Genomic DNA, 14,689 nt, shown 5'->3' with positions numbered 1-14,689 from the left:
CTTTGGAAGCGGAAACTGAATTGGACTAGATACCGGTATCCCCAGAAAAGGGAACCGCACTCTTTTGTAGCTTACTCTACCTAACCCCTTCACGAATCCTTGCGAGCAATACACTTGCATGCCTATTCGTAGCTCGACGTTTACCACCAGATATCTAGGCAACAGCGAGGCTTGGGCACGTACTCTGGCAAAACAAAAAGCTCACAGAAATCGAGAACGATCAACCCCTAACATTGGTTCCTTAAGCCCGAAACAGCGTCATCTCCCTCCACTCATGCAATCTAAGATCCTGCAGCCTGTATCCCAAAAGATGCAGTCGACAGAGGATGAAAGTGGGGACCGAATCATGCTTTATGGGGCAGGAAACTGAGATGCAGTCACACATAGATCAGTTCCGGTGATAAACGCCTCTAGCATGCACAAGACTGTCACGCAAGATTGACAGATGATCGGTTTGGACGTCAGTGAGGACCGTCCAAAAGTACCACTAGATGCCCATCTCCTTCACTCTAGTAATATGGTGTGGCTTCTGTGGTAAAAGTAACTCTGATCAAAACCAGCCTCGTTTGGCGGTATCTGGTAATGGCACAGGCTCACCGCCTACTCTGTGCGCCTGTGACCTTCTCGTAGAACGTAGGTTGGATTATGTATACCTCACCACAGGAACAAAACCGATTGGCCCATCTTTCCCACAGTTGACTGATTGCCCATGCGTCGACATCCGCGGCTCCTTGTCTTTTCAAGGGTAGAGATGAGAGTCACAGTCTGCAGACGCCCGAAGCGCCAACTGTGACTGCACGGCCGGCCACCCTACCTGCAAGGTACCATCGTCGATTGTAACGTCGATCCACCATGAGCATGATCTTCGAACCGTTTCGGCCACGGGTGGGCCTGGTTGACGGCGCCTTTGGGCGAGGGCCCAGTAGGTGTGAGTGAGGCATGTTGTTGGCTTGTGGAAATTGCAAGGTCGTTTTGGGGTCTGACTGTAGATCGGCCAAAGGCGTCTTCAGAGGTCCTGGCTTTCCTTCTGGTCTCAGATTTCCCTGGGATTCCAAGGGTGGCTGGTGAGGCTGGCGGTGAGCTTGTGCAACAGGCAAGCTACGTACCCTGATGGTCAAGGGGGAAGGCTATCTGCAGACCGTGATCGTAGAAGAACCTAGGAGAGATCTGGTGGGGAAGCAAAAAGAGGCAGAGTGGCGTCCACATCTCTACTTGAAGTCGCCTAGATTGTACAACCACTGATGAATTGCTAGACGGGAACGAGGCGCGCCATTTCCGGCAAGCAATAGAGGCACCTGCAGTCCACTCGTTTCCCTGATCGACGAATACTAGGCTGAGGCTTGTAAGGCTGGAAGAAGAATGTATCAATCGGTTCCCTGATGCGTTGACGACACGGCCACTAGTCTAAGCTACTCGCCCAGATACCGGGCTTCGATATCAGTGCGGTCAGTAGAGACATGTTCCTTGATACTCCCGGACAAGGGTCTTCGATCAAGTGACAGGAAACGGTCTACACGACAGATGATCCCGTTGCTTCATTGGCCAATGATTGATGCTTGGAATGTGGAGAATGGTGTCCGACTACCCGGTTGGGGGTTGGAAGAAGCAGACAATCGCGGACCAGACGTTGTGCATCGTCTGACGCGTGAGGAAAAACGCAGAATTTTCACAACTTGACCACATCGATGATGCACCATGGCGCGATGTCGGGTGAGTTCGAGAGGAGGTCTGAAGTACATGTCTTTCGGCTAATGGACGGTGAAGCTCGATCAACAGACAGAGAAAGAGTATTGGGCCAACAAGCCAGGCCGAATCAGTGACCACAGGCACTCGTTGCGCCAGAAACCGTATGGTGGGTGAGTCAGCGTGTCGTGCTATGGCAGTGTCAAGATGCCATGATTGTAGTCCACGAACCAGGTATCAGGATCTGGGTACGATCCACCCCCTACGAGCACTGGTACACGACTAACGACTGCCTTTCCTGAGCTTCTAGTATCTCGAAGGAAGGATGCACTCCCAAGGATCGCGTGGAATCAAGACAACCAAGTTGGAAACATGAAGATGACCGATGAAGCTAGTAGAGAAGGGTAGGGAAGCACTTGATGAATGACGCACATCTCTTCATTTGCGGAGACGCCACACGGGCGCCATGATCATAGACAGACGAATGGTCGTACCGATCTTGCATCGGTGGAACCGAGCGCCAGGTCCATCCCGATCCCGTGTGACAACATCTGCAGGCGAGTGATCCGTAAATCTTTAGCGTCAAGTCCAAAGATAGGGCTACTCCCTGGGCTGCTCCAGGCCCCAATACTTATCAAAGTCTTGAAAGAGCCCAGTGGCTCATTCTTAGGCAGATGTGTTTAGATAGGCACGGTGTATGGCAATCACGGTGAGAGATTATGGTTAGGACCAAATTGGGTCGACGAATTCTGCAGTGGGTACAGAGACAGGCCGGATTGTACAAGGCCAGTGGAATTTTAGGGGGCGTGGGCTGTATACAGTATCAAAAAGGCAGGTCCAGGGAAGGTATGGATGGATTCTGCTCCCGGTACATGGAGGACAGATGCATGGTCTGAATCAGCTCGTCTGGACGTGAGCCATGACCGAGCTTCTCCTGACAGCCGTAATGGTTCACTGGTACAGGTATAGAGGATGTGCTTCTGAGTTATAGACAAGGAGCTGTGCTGAAAAGATGTGATTAGCCGTGGTTCTGCTCATTGTTGGAGTAGTTCCATGCTGAATAGGGTAGGTTACATGGTGGGCCGGTGCGCCAGACCTGCTCGTCTCAAAAGCAAGCAACGGCGCAAGAGCCGGCGGCAGATCTCCCGCTCGTTGGTTGAGTGTGAAAGCTGCCAGTCCAAGGATAGCGTGTGCCGCATTGGAGGGTGTGGACACAGAGGAAGACTTGGTCCCTATTGTAGGTCCAGGTCCAGGTGGAAGTGTGCAGCCGGAGACGCCATAGAGGGACGATGAAATGAGGCTGCATGCGCCGCTTCGCCGTCTTGCTCGACCAGGATACGGGTCCACCTCGTGCAGAGGCAAGTACCGGATGCTGCTAGTTGCAGCAGCCTACTGCGCGTCTTCCGCAACTGGAGAAGGGCGACTGCTCACCGAAGGCAGGACCAGAAGCGGAACTGGGCGATTGAACGATGGGTAGACAGATGGGATCCCAAAGGCGTGGCCTGTGTTGGGAGCCAGCTGTGTAGCCATGGCGGGGCATGTCCTTGGTGGGCTGAAGCCCGCTGGAGGGGATGGAGGGGATGGAGGGGATGGAGGGGAGGGGAAGCCACACGCACCACAGCGGGCGAGCAGAGAGACACGGTCAACGACGCAGGGGCGCCCTGTTCAGCAAAATGGCCGAATGTGAGGCCGAGAAGAGGAAGAGAGGAGACAGGTAGAGGCGGAGAAAGAAACGGTGTCTGGCGGCGTATGCATGAAGACGGTTTGGGTCAGCTGTGTCTGGACCCGAGTTGACCGCCTACCTCGAACGGATGCTGTGAGGCCAAAGAACGGTGCCGGTGCCGGTACTGGTAACCTATGCCTGCTAGGTATAGTATATTGCGCAAAAAGTCATGTAAAGACAAGGGGCAGACAGCAAAGCGATTTCTTGGACAGCAAATCGTTCTGGTGAGGAATGTTGGGGAGGGAGGAGGGCGGTGAAAGGAAAGGCAGAGAGCATGGTGATGATGATGTTGGTGGTGGTGGTGGTGGTGGTAAGGGTACCGGTAGGAGTAGGAGAGTAGTAGTGTTGGTACCGGTAGTGGGCATGGGCGTCGTGTGCTCAAAGAAGGCGCGACGCGTAGAGCTGCAGGCGCGATCCCAAGGAAAGCGTGCCCCTGTCCACCCTTCCCCCCCCTCCTTCCTCCAAAGCTCCCCCCTAGCCCCTCTCTCTCTCTCTCTCTCGCTCTCTCTCTCTCTCTCTCTCTCTCTACTGTGGTGCGATTGGCTGCGGCATGGCAACCTTAGCCAGGCCCCGATCCTCCGCCAAAACCAAATACAAGTGACGCTACATTTTGCAGTACAGTACCGGTACAGGACATACACATGTACATGAAGTACGGTAGCGATTTGCATGCAGTCTGCAGTAGCTAAGTACCTACCTATATGGAGTACAGGATAGGTACCGGAGAGCTGCCAACCCAAAGATGCAAGATGCTTTAAACATACCTACATCTAGCTATCTATGATCCATCTATCGGTATCGGGCCCCCCGGCAAAGTACTCTCTCCCACTCCCTCCCTCCCTCTTTCTCTCACTCACTCTCTCACACACACACTCTCTCTCTCTCTCTCTCTCGTTTCATCTTCCCCTCTCTTTCCCCCCTCACCACCTACCAGCTACTACATGTCATCATCGTCGCCCAGAGAATAAAGAATAAAAAAAACTCCCCCCACCCCCCCACCACGGGTTTCGTGTGACACATGGCAACGCGGCTGCGCCATCTAGGACGCATCTCGGAGCTTTCACATCGCGGCGCCGCGGCCTGCAACAAGGTTTCGCGACCTGGAGATGCTACCATGGCCGCGGCTGCGGAACAGCCAGCCCGCGTTGGACCAGCTCCACCACGCTGCCTGGTCTGAGAGCCTCATATGGCGGGTGAAGCAAAGAGGCACTTCTCATGCGGCCTTGTCGTGTAACCCTGCGTGTGTCCTTCGCTCCATCTGTAGTCTGGCTGTCCGCTTTCGATGTCGACTCTCCAGGGCAGCAAGACTGCTGGACGGCTGCACGCTGGACGGTTGTTGTACACTGCCCTTCTCGGTCGACTTCGACTCAGCGTCGGTCATAGCAAAACTTAATTCTCTTTTCGTGAGCAATCGATGAAGGTCAGTATAAGACGGGCCCGAATCCGCGCCTCTAGCGTCTTCAGATCCCCAGCCAGCAATCCATCCTCTCCTCCATCACCCATTTGCCATAGCCCTTCTTCTTCTTCTCTCTGCAGCTTTGCTTGCTTTTACCAGCCACGACTTCCAAGTACCCTCACCCACCCTCGCTTTCGAGCGCATCCCACCTTAGCCTCAAACAGCAACCTGCCCCATCCTCTTGTGAGCCCTGTACGTCCGCTCTACATATCTAGGCTAGGCCCCAGAGCGTTCTCTAACATGACTGCAGCCGCGCCTACTCATACAAAGCCCGTCACTTTTCTACTTCGCCTGGCACGTCTTCCTTCACTACCCAAACCCACACTCACTACCACCAACACTACCGAAGCCATGGCCGCCCCAGGAAACTGCCAGCACAACTTTCAAATCATTAAATCAGATACCACCATTGTTCTCTGGAACTGCCATTTGTGCCATTCAGGCCCTCATTCGCAGATCTACGAATGCCAAAACTGCAAGCTCAAGACATGCCGTGGTTGCACTGCCAAAGCCTAGGTAAGTACCCCATACTGTAGTCAGACTTGCTCTCCTTCCCAATCCTACACTCGCATGCATGGCAAGGCATGGTCGCCCCCAAAAAAGAGTCCCAGAGTGCCAGATGCCCAAGAGTTCCAGAGTCCACGTATGACAATGGGGCCCCTCCCCGTATTCGAGCATCAGATCCTCGCTCCGGCATGTTTTGGTGTTGACTCGTAGTCTGCAGATGAGTAAGAGTGCGCGTGCACTGATCGCCGGCTACGATGCAGCCGACCCGGTTCTCTGGCACGGAACATGTACGCTAGCCCAGTCTCTTCACTTTATTGGCGGCCTCCTCATTTCACTTTTGCACCCTTGATACAACTTCGCTCTCATCCTTTCCCTCTCTCCCTCCTGCATCCATTAGCATCTGTCCCGTTGGCTCTATCCACTTAGCAAGGCGTTTCGGCGGCTCGACCTCAGGCGTTCAATCGGGCTGCAAAGACAAGAACTCATTTCGAAACGACTAGCCTTTTGGCCCGTCGGTGATTGTCATCCTTTTCCATTACCTGGTACACAAAAGCAAAGAGAGTCGGCCTTATCTCGAGCTTGACACCTCCAAAAGGACAGTGTCCCATTCGCTATGGCCTTTCCACCGTCCAACTCTTTCCTTGCAGACCGATGTTCCTTTGTGTATTTTCCCATCTTTCTCCATCTGCCACGATACAACGACCGGTGCAAACCATCACTTTCTAATGTTTTTACATTTTTTGTATACACTATCTGGTAACCTCTAGGCGGGTGGCAAGGCTGTCACCGCCGTCTTCTTTTCGAGTGACTTGTACATTCGCACGTCCATAGGTGGAGAATAATGTCTCACACCCCTTAGAATCAATCAACCCTGCAATAAAGCATGTTCAACCATCAACTTCAATCATCAGAGTGGTCGCTCCTTGATCTGACCCTATTGCGCACAGACGTGACGAGATCGCTGCTTCATCTGTGCGCACCATCTACAGTACCTACCTACATCTGCGGCAGGACGCGGCACGAGTAGATACACATGTTCCGGCGGTCTCTTTCCCGTCAAACCACAAGACGAGTCGTAGGTACGCCAAGTACACATGGCTTCTCAACACCATCCAATTGCACAGCGGACTTCACGAACCAATCCACACCCCACGATACCCGCACGATAGGTAGCGCTCTTGTACGGAAGCCTCGATCCGCAAAACAACGCTGCTCTACCGCTGTAGGTACGGAAGATGGTTCCAGTTTTCAACTGTTCCCCGCGAAGAAACAAACATACGCAGGATCCAGGTTCGTCGGTGGGAGTAATGATCATCAGCGCCTTATGGATTCGATTCGACCAGAGTACGCGACTATGCGTCGTGCCCACTTCAGCAAGGGTTTGCACTGCGTCGGATGCGACGAGTCTGGAGAGTCCACGGCGGCTGGCGGATCCGTCAACCAGGTATGGGAACCGAGCGGGACAGCACATGCCCCCCCATCTCAGGCTAGATCTGCTGCTTACTCTCCTTTCCCCTCCAGCGCTGGTACCTACTAGGAGTACTACACAAGGTGGTGGCATGTCATATGACCATGGGTTTAGCGTCGGGCGACTTGGGCTTTACTCCGAGTGGTTAGAATATCCCTGTAGGTTCAAGTCCACGTCACAGCGGCAAATTTTTATAGTTATATAAACTAGCCTATAGTTAAGTATAAATTAGGGTAATTTAAGCAAGTAAATATAGTTTTTATTACTATCTTTTTTAAATATATTTTAAACCTATTCTTAATAATATATAGGTGTTCCTAAATACTATACTAGAGTTTAGTATAGTAGTACTAGATAATATATCTAAACTAGATAGTAATATTAGAGATAAATTTAGGTAACTATATAAAGTGCTAGAGGAGGATAGTAATAGTAGTATTAAGGAAGTAAGTAAAAGTAAATAGAATAAGTTTAAAATAGGTTAGTAATATATTATAGGGGCATAATATATACCTTACTTATAGTAATAGTTAAGGACTACTACTTATACTAGTAATTATTAAGTATATAGCTATTCTCCTAGTATACCCTTAATTATATAGCTAAGGGTATAGGTATATAATACTAGTTTAGTAATATAAAGATAGCTCTTACCTAATAAGAGAAGAGGTGCTTATATAGGCTACACAGGTAACACGTTAAGAATATATTCTTAAATTATTCTAATTCTAGCAGGTATAATACTCCTACTAGTCTATCTATCTTAATAGGCCTATAACTTTACTATTCTTTAATAGCTAGCTAGCAAGCTAGTATAAATACTAATACTCTAGGGTAAAAGTGTATAAGTATCTTAAGAATATATTATAAACGTGTTCTTATTATATTATTAATAATATATTATATAATTAGATCTAAACCTTAAAAAGTATAATATCTAAGAAAATTCTATAAAGAGAACTATAAATAAGAAGCTATTATTATAGCCTTATTAAGCGCTTCTCTTTAAGGATTTATAAGGACTACTAGGTGTCTTATTATCCTATAATAAGGACTATAGTAAATTAGGTAGGGAGCAAAACTTAAATATATTTAAAATATATTAATAACAAGTTAGTAAATTATAGAATAGGCTTAACTATATATTAGCTATTAGAACTATAGCCTAATATCTACTACTAGGAAAAAATATTATTTTAGTTAGGTACTACTAGAGGTAGACTCTATATATCTATAAGGTCTTCTAACTAGGGAGATATTAAATCTTTCTAGTAGTCCTGCTTTATATTCTATAGTTAAGCTATAGTTAAGCTAGATAAAGAAGTATAGTAGGTATATTATAACCTATTCCTAATATATTCCTAATATATTCTAGGCGTTAATTATTTATAAGGGTAAGGATCTCTATTTAAAATCTTATATAAAGTTACCTTCTAAGTAATTATACTAATAGATATAGTAGTAATACCTTTTTTTACTATTATTTCTTTTAGTATATATATATATATACCTCCTCCTCCCTTAACACTATCTAATAGTAATATTAAGGAAGTAGTAAAGGTATTATAGCCTATACTTACTCTATAGCTTATATAATATAAGTTATTTATAACCTATTATAAATATATTCCTAACTTATTATAGCCTAGTTCCTAAACTTAACCTAGCTCTAAACCTATCTCTAACTTAAAGGTTTCTATTCTATTAAAGAAATATATATTAGCTTTATAAATAAAGATAAAATCTTATATATTATAAAGTGTAAAAAGCTTCTATAGTTCCTATTTAAGAGTAGCCTTAGAGGAGTATACTATAAGTAGAGGATAAAGTATTAGGATCCTAAAACTATATATAGTGTAAGAGAACAGGTTTAGAACATATTACTAACACGTTACTATAGGCGTATATATAGCAAATCTTTATATTAAGCTTAGGTAACTTAATTATTTACCTTTTTAAAGAGTAGGTATTAATTCTATTAGATTAAGATATATTCTAGATAGATATATTATATAAGAGGTTATATAGGGTATAGGCAGAGATTCTAATAGTAATCTTCTACTTATAGGAAAAGAAGCGTACGTATTAAGAATAGGTTTATAACACGTTTCTAATATATTATAGTTATTATACTTAGCTAAATTATTATAGATAAGGATATAACTAAGATATATTAAGTTACTATTACTAACTTCTTTTAGAAGTGTAAAGCACTTATAAAAAGACAAGTGTTATAGAGGTATATTTACTTATAGGGATTCTATAGGACTACTATTAATATATATAATAAGTAGATAATAGGTAGGTTTTATAGCGCACTATAACCTATTTATAACGTGTTTCTAACTTGTTTCTAGGACTTAGGCGCTATCTCTAGTTAATTAATCCCTATAAGCGTAACTAGCGCTAGTAACTTTAATCTTATATAAGATTTTATTAAGTATATCTATAAAGAAGTATTTATAAAGCATATAAAAGAGAGCTAGATAATACTACCTCTTTACGTCTAAGTGAATTACTATAGGTATTAATAGTAGAGGAATACTTTTAGCTTACTAACCTCCTCTTACGTAAGTAAATATATTCTAAACCTATTCTAAACGTGTTCCTAACTTATTCTTATATAATTAGAATACAAACCCTCTAAAGATACCTAAAACTAGGTAATCTATAAGAAAAACCTAGTAATTACTACTAGGATTATATAATACTATAGTAAAATATTAAAAGAGGTATAGGAAAAACTAGAATCTTATTTAAATATAGCTAAGCAAGCAGGCTAGAAAGGATATAAAACTAGTAAGTATATAAGTATTCTTAAGGCTACTTAGAAGTAAGTTTATAACCTATTCTTAACCTGTTAGAATTATATAAGTAATATTGTGTAGTGCACACTAGATAGATCTATAGGATATAAAAGAGTTTAAAGCCTAGAGTAAGTTTAGAATATACTATAACTATAGAACTCCTAATAGGCTTAAGCAAAGGTACCTTAAAAAGCTTTAGAGGGGAGAAAGTAAGTCTTACGCTAGTGTTATATATATTTACTAATTAAAACATATTTAGAATATATTTAGAACACATCCTATAATAATAATAATACTCTAGATAATAATAAAGTAAGTCTTGCTATATCTAACTTAACTAGATATATCTTAGTCCTAATAAGAAATAAAAGAGCACGCTTAAAAGCCTAAAGCTAGAGGGCAAGTAGTAGAGTAGTATTAGAAAGAAGTTTACTAGCCCCTTTTCTATTTTCTCTACTACTAGGCTCTTCTCCTCTACTAATAGTAACCTAAAGGTATGCTTTGCAAAACACGTTTATAATATATTCTTAACTTATTATTAGTCTATAACTATAAACTTTATAATAAAAGGCTCTTCTTAGTAATTAGGCTCTAAAGAAGAGAAAAGAAAAGCTAGAGGTAGATAAGAAAGAACTTATATAGAAAAAGGCACTATTTAAATTATAAAAGGTATAGTTTAAACTTAAGAAAGATATAGCTACTTTTTATATAAGGTAGGGTTAGTCTATAAATATAGTAACTAGTTCCTAACTAGTTCTTAATATATTCTAGTCTATTATATAAGTATATATAAGTAGATAAATATATATTCTTTCTTCTTCTCTTTCTTCTTCTTTCTTCTTACACTCTATAAGAACTTTTTATATTTAAGAGTTTAATACTATTTTACTATCTATCTTTCCTAATATTATTAGATATAACTAGTTAATATAGTCTATAAAGATCTTTTAAAGTTAGTATATAATAGAATATGTTAGGAATATATTATAAACTTGTTTTAATACTAAGTAGGATTTATACTAGTAATATATTAAGCTTAAGTTACTTCTATCTAATACTAGGGTATTCTCTCCTGTAATATTCTACCTAAATAAAGGGTGTATAGTATTTCCTAGCAAGCTTTTCTACTAGGCTATTTAGGCTAGATTAGGGGTACAGGAACTTTATAGAGTATATATATATATAAGTTAGAACACGTTTATAATATATTAATAACTATTTTAGTATTGCTTCTCTAATAGAGGTAATCTTATCTACTACCTTAAGAGGTATTATCCTAAGGTTTAAATAGCCCTAGTAAACTATAGTAGAATTATAATACAAGGTATTATAGAAGCAAGGATCTTCTATAGGAGCTTAATAGTAAATACTTAAGAATATATTCTAAATATATTAATAATAGGTTCTCTGCTAGTAGAGTAGACTATACTAAGTGCCTCCTCTAAGGTTTAAGAACCCTCTAAGATAGCTAGTCTATAATAAGAAGTAGTAGCTAGAGTAGAGGCTAAAGAGGAAGTAGAGAGTAAAGAAGAGGAGTAAATAGTTGCTCCCCTTTATACTATAAATAATATTTAGCAAAAGTAGTAAAAAGGAGATATAAGTCTAGTCTCTTAAAATATATTTAGAATATATTAATAATATATTATAGCTAGACACCTATAAATACTAGATTTTTCTTTAATCTAAAGGACTACTAGAGCTTTATAATACCTATAAAAGTAAAAAGAAAAAGTTATATAGTATTAAAGGACCCTATAAAAGTAAATAGTACTTTACTTTTAGTAGATAGAAAAAAAAAGAGAAGAGTAGAGAGTTTATTTTAGTAATTACTACTACCCCTTTAGGTTATATACTATTATATATTATTTATTAGAACTTATTCTTAATATATTCTTAACGTGTTCCTACTTGTTACTATTATTATCTCCCTCCCCCTCTCTAGTATCTTCTCTATCCTCCCTATCCTCCCTAGGCTCTATAAAAGCATACTACAAGTAGAACTAGGTAGTATTCTAGCAGGAATTAGCAAGGTCCACACTAGTATTAAAGTAATAGTCTTAAAATATATTAGGAATAGGTTAATAATATATTATAAATAACTTACTATAGCTAGGATAATTATAAGTGTAGATAGTATAAGGAACCTAATAACCTTAAATCCTTAGTAGGGTAGATATAGTAATAAAGTTAAGCTATAATAAGTTAGTAACGTGTTTTTAATAGGTTCTTGCAGGCTATACCTTATTACTATTATAGCTAGTATAAGTCTTCTTCTAAATTATATTTAAGAGGGTATTAGTATTTATAAGGGGGCCTATAGTAGCTACTAGCTAGGCTTAGAGAACTTTTATAAAATATATTAGTAATAAGTTTTAAATATATTCTAAATAACTTATAGTAAGGAGTATTCTAGTAATTATATATAACCTTTATATAGAAGTCTATATATATTAGTATAATAAGTTAAGAATAGGTTAATAATATATTTACTCTTTGCCTTATAGACCTCCCTTATAAAGGGCTAGCTAGTCTTCCTAACCTTACTAACCTTATAGTAGGCTATATTAAGCCTATAATCTTTTTTAGTATAGGTATATAGAGTGCCCCTAGTACCTAGAATAGCCTAAGAATATTAGAACCTATTTAGAACACGTTTAGAACCTATTCTTACTTTATATAAGGTGCCCTTGTTATTAATCTTAGTATAGTAGTAGCGCTCTCTACTCTCTATCTTAACTGCCCTATTAGGGCTAACTATAGGCTATGCCCTAATATTATCTAGGACGTAGCTAAGGGCAAGGTACTATTAATAGTGCTTCTATAACCTATTAAGAACACGTTCTAAACATGTTTTAATCTACTTATATAGGATATAAGGGATGTGTTAGTAATAGGTATAGTAGTAGTAGCTTATAGTATTACTAGTATAGAATATATTTAGAATAGGTTTAGAACGCGTTATAAAATCTTATAGTATAATATTTAGTTAACCTTACTTAGCTAGCTAGTAGAGCTTAGTATAGCCTAACCCTATGCTAAATATAAGTTTACGTAGCGCTAATTCTATGGTTATATAAACTGCGCCCTTATAAACTTATATTTAGTATAGAGTTAGGCTATACTAAGCTCTACTAGCTAGCTAAGTAAGGTTAACTAAATATTATGCTATAAGATTTTATAACGCGTTCTAAACCTATTCTAAATATATTCTATACTAGTAATACTATAAGCTACTACTACTATACCTATTACTAACACATCCCTTATATCCTATATAAGTAGATTAAAACATGTTTAGAACGTGTTCTTAATAGGTTATAGAAGCACTATTAATAGTACCTTGCCCTTAGCTACGTCCTAGATAATATTAGGGCATAGCCTATAGTTAGCCCTAATAGGGCAGTTAAGATAGAGAGTAGAGAGCGCTACTACTATACTAAGATTAATAACAAGGGCACCTTGTGTAAAGTAAGAACAGGTTCTAAACGTGTTCTAAATAGGTTCTAATATTCTTAAGCTATTCTAGGTACTAGGGGCACTCTATATACCTATACTAAAAAAGATTATAGGCTTAATATAGCCTACTATAAGGTTAGTAGGGTTAGGAAGACTAGCTAGCCCTTTATAAGGGAGGTCTATAAGGCAAAGAGTAAATATATTATTAACCTATTCTTAACTTGTTATACTAATATATATAGACTTCTATATAAAGGTTATATATAATTACTAGAATACTCTTTACTATAAGTTATTTAGAATATATTTAAAACTTATTACTAATATATTTTATAAAAGTTCTCTAAGCCTAGCTAGTAGCTACTATAGGCCCCCTTATAAATACTAATACCCTCCTAAATATAATTTAGAAGAAGACTTATACTAGCTATAATAGTAATAAGGTATAGCCTATAAGAACCTATTAAAAACACGTTACTAACTTGTTATAGCTTAACTTTATTACTATATCTACCCTACTAAGGATTTAAGGTTATTAGGTTCTTTATACTATCTATACTTATAATTATCCTAGCTATAGTAAGTTATTTATAATATATTATTAACCTATTCCTAATATATTTTAAGACTATTACTTTAATACTAGTGTAGACCTTGCTAATTCCTACTAGAATACTACCTAGTTCTACTTATAGTATGCTTTTATAGAGCCTAGGGAGGATAGGGAGGATAGAGAAGATACTAGAGAGGAGGAGGGAGATAATAATAGTAATAAGTAGGAACATATTAAGAATATATTAAGAATAGGTTCTAATAAATAATATATAATAGTATATAACCTAAAGGGGTAGTAGTAATTACTAAAATAAACTCTCTACTCTTCTCTTTTTTTTCTATCTACTAAAAGTAAAGTACTATTTACTTTTATAGGGTCCTTTAATACTATATAACTTTTTCTTTTTACTTTTATAGGTATTATAAAGCTCTAGTAGTCCTTTAGATTAAAGAAGAATCTAGTATTTATAGGTGTCTAGCTATAACGTATTATTAATATATTCTAAATATATTTTAAGAGACTAGACTTATATCTCCTTTTTACTACTTTTACTAAATATTATTTATAGTATAAAGGGGAGCAACTATTTACTCCTCTTCTTTACTCTCTACTTCCTCTTTAGCCTCTACTCTAGCTACTACTTCTTATTATAGACTAGCTATCTTAGAGGGTTCTTAAACCTTAGAGGAGGTACTTAGTATAGTCTACTCTACTAGTAAAGAACGTATTATTAACGTGTTTAGAACATGTTCTTAAGTATTTACTATTAAGCTTCTATAGAAGATCCTTGCTTTTATAATACCTTGTATTATAATTCTACTATAGTTTACTAGGGCTATTTAAACCTTAGGATAATACCTCTTAAAGTAGTAGATAAGATTACCTCTATTAGAGAAGTAATACTAAAATAGTTATTAATATATTATAAACGTGTTCTAACTTATATATATATATACTCTATAAAGTTCCTATACCCCTAATCTAGCCTAAATAGCCTAGTAGAAAAGCTTGCTAGGAAATACTATACACCCTT

At 39.6% G+C, this 14,689-nt stretch overlaps 2 protein-coding genes across 2 annotated transcripts; both read left to right on the top strand.

Moving 5' to 3' along the window:
- Positions 1-2,535: 2,535 nt before the first annotated feature.
- IAQ61_000832 (uncharacterized protein) lies at positions 2,536-2,965 on the top strand (the record flags this gene model as incomplete). Its single annotated transcript, XM_066094835.1, has 2 exons — positions 2,536-2,646; positions 2,753-2,965. 2 exons carry the CDS (start codon positions 2,536-2,538, stop codon positions 2,963-2,965), a joined length of 324 nt encoding a protein of 107 aa, XP_065955143.1.
- A 1,484-nt stretch (positions 2,966-4,449) lies between these two features.
- IAQ61_000831 (uncharacterized protein) lies at positions 4,450-5,869 on the top strand (the record flags this gene model as incomplete). The annotated part of the gene is made up of 5 exons (XM_003842468.2): positions 4,450-4,809; positions 5,212-5,378; positions 5,399-5,528; positions 5,587-5,656; positions 5,796-5,869. Coding segments are annotated over 5 exons (801 nt in total), but the record flags the coding sequence as incomplete, so codon positions are not given.
- Positions 5,870-14,689: the final 8,820 nt, after the last annotated feature.

Source organism: Plenodomus lingam, assembly GCF_022343315.1.
Source record: "Plenodomus lingam strain CAN1 chromosome Unknown contig_11, whole genome shotgun sequence".
Classification (NCBI taxonomy): Eukaryota; Fungi; Ascomycota; class Dothideomycetes; order Pleosporales; family Leptosphaeriaceae; genus Plenodomus; species Plenodomus lingam.
Note: the sequence above shows the minus strand (reverse complement) of the source record. Positions and strands in the feature narration are given on the sequence as shown.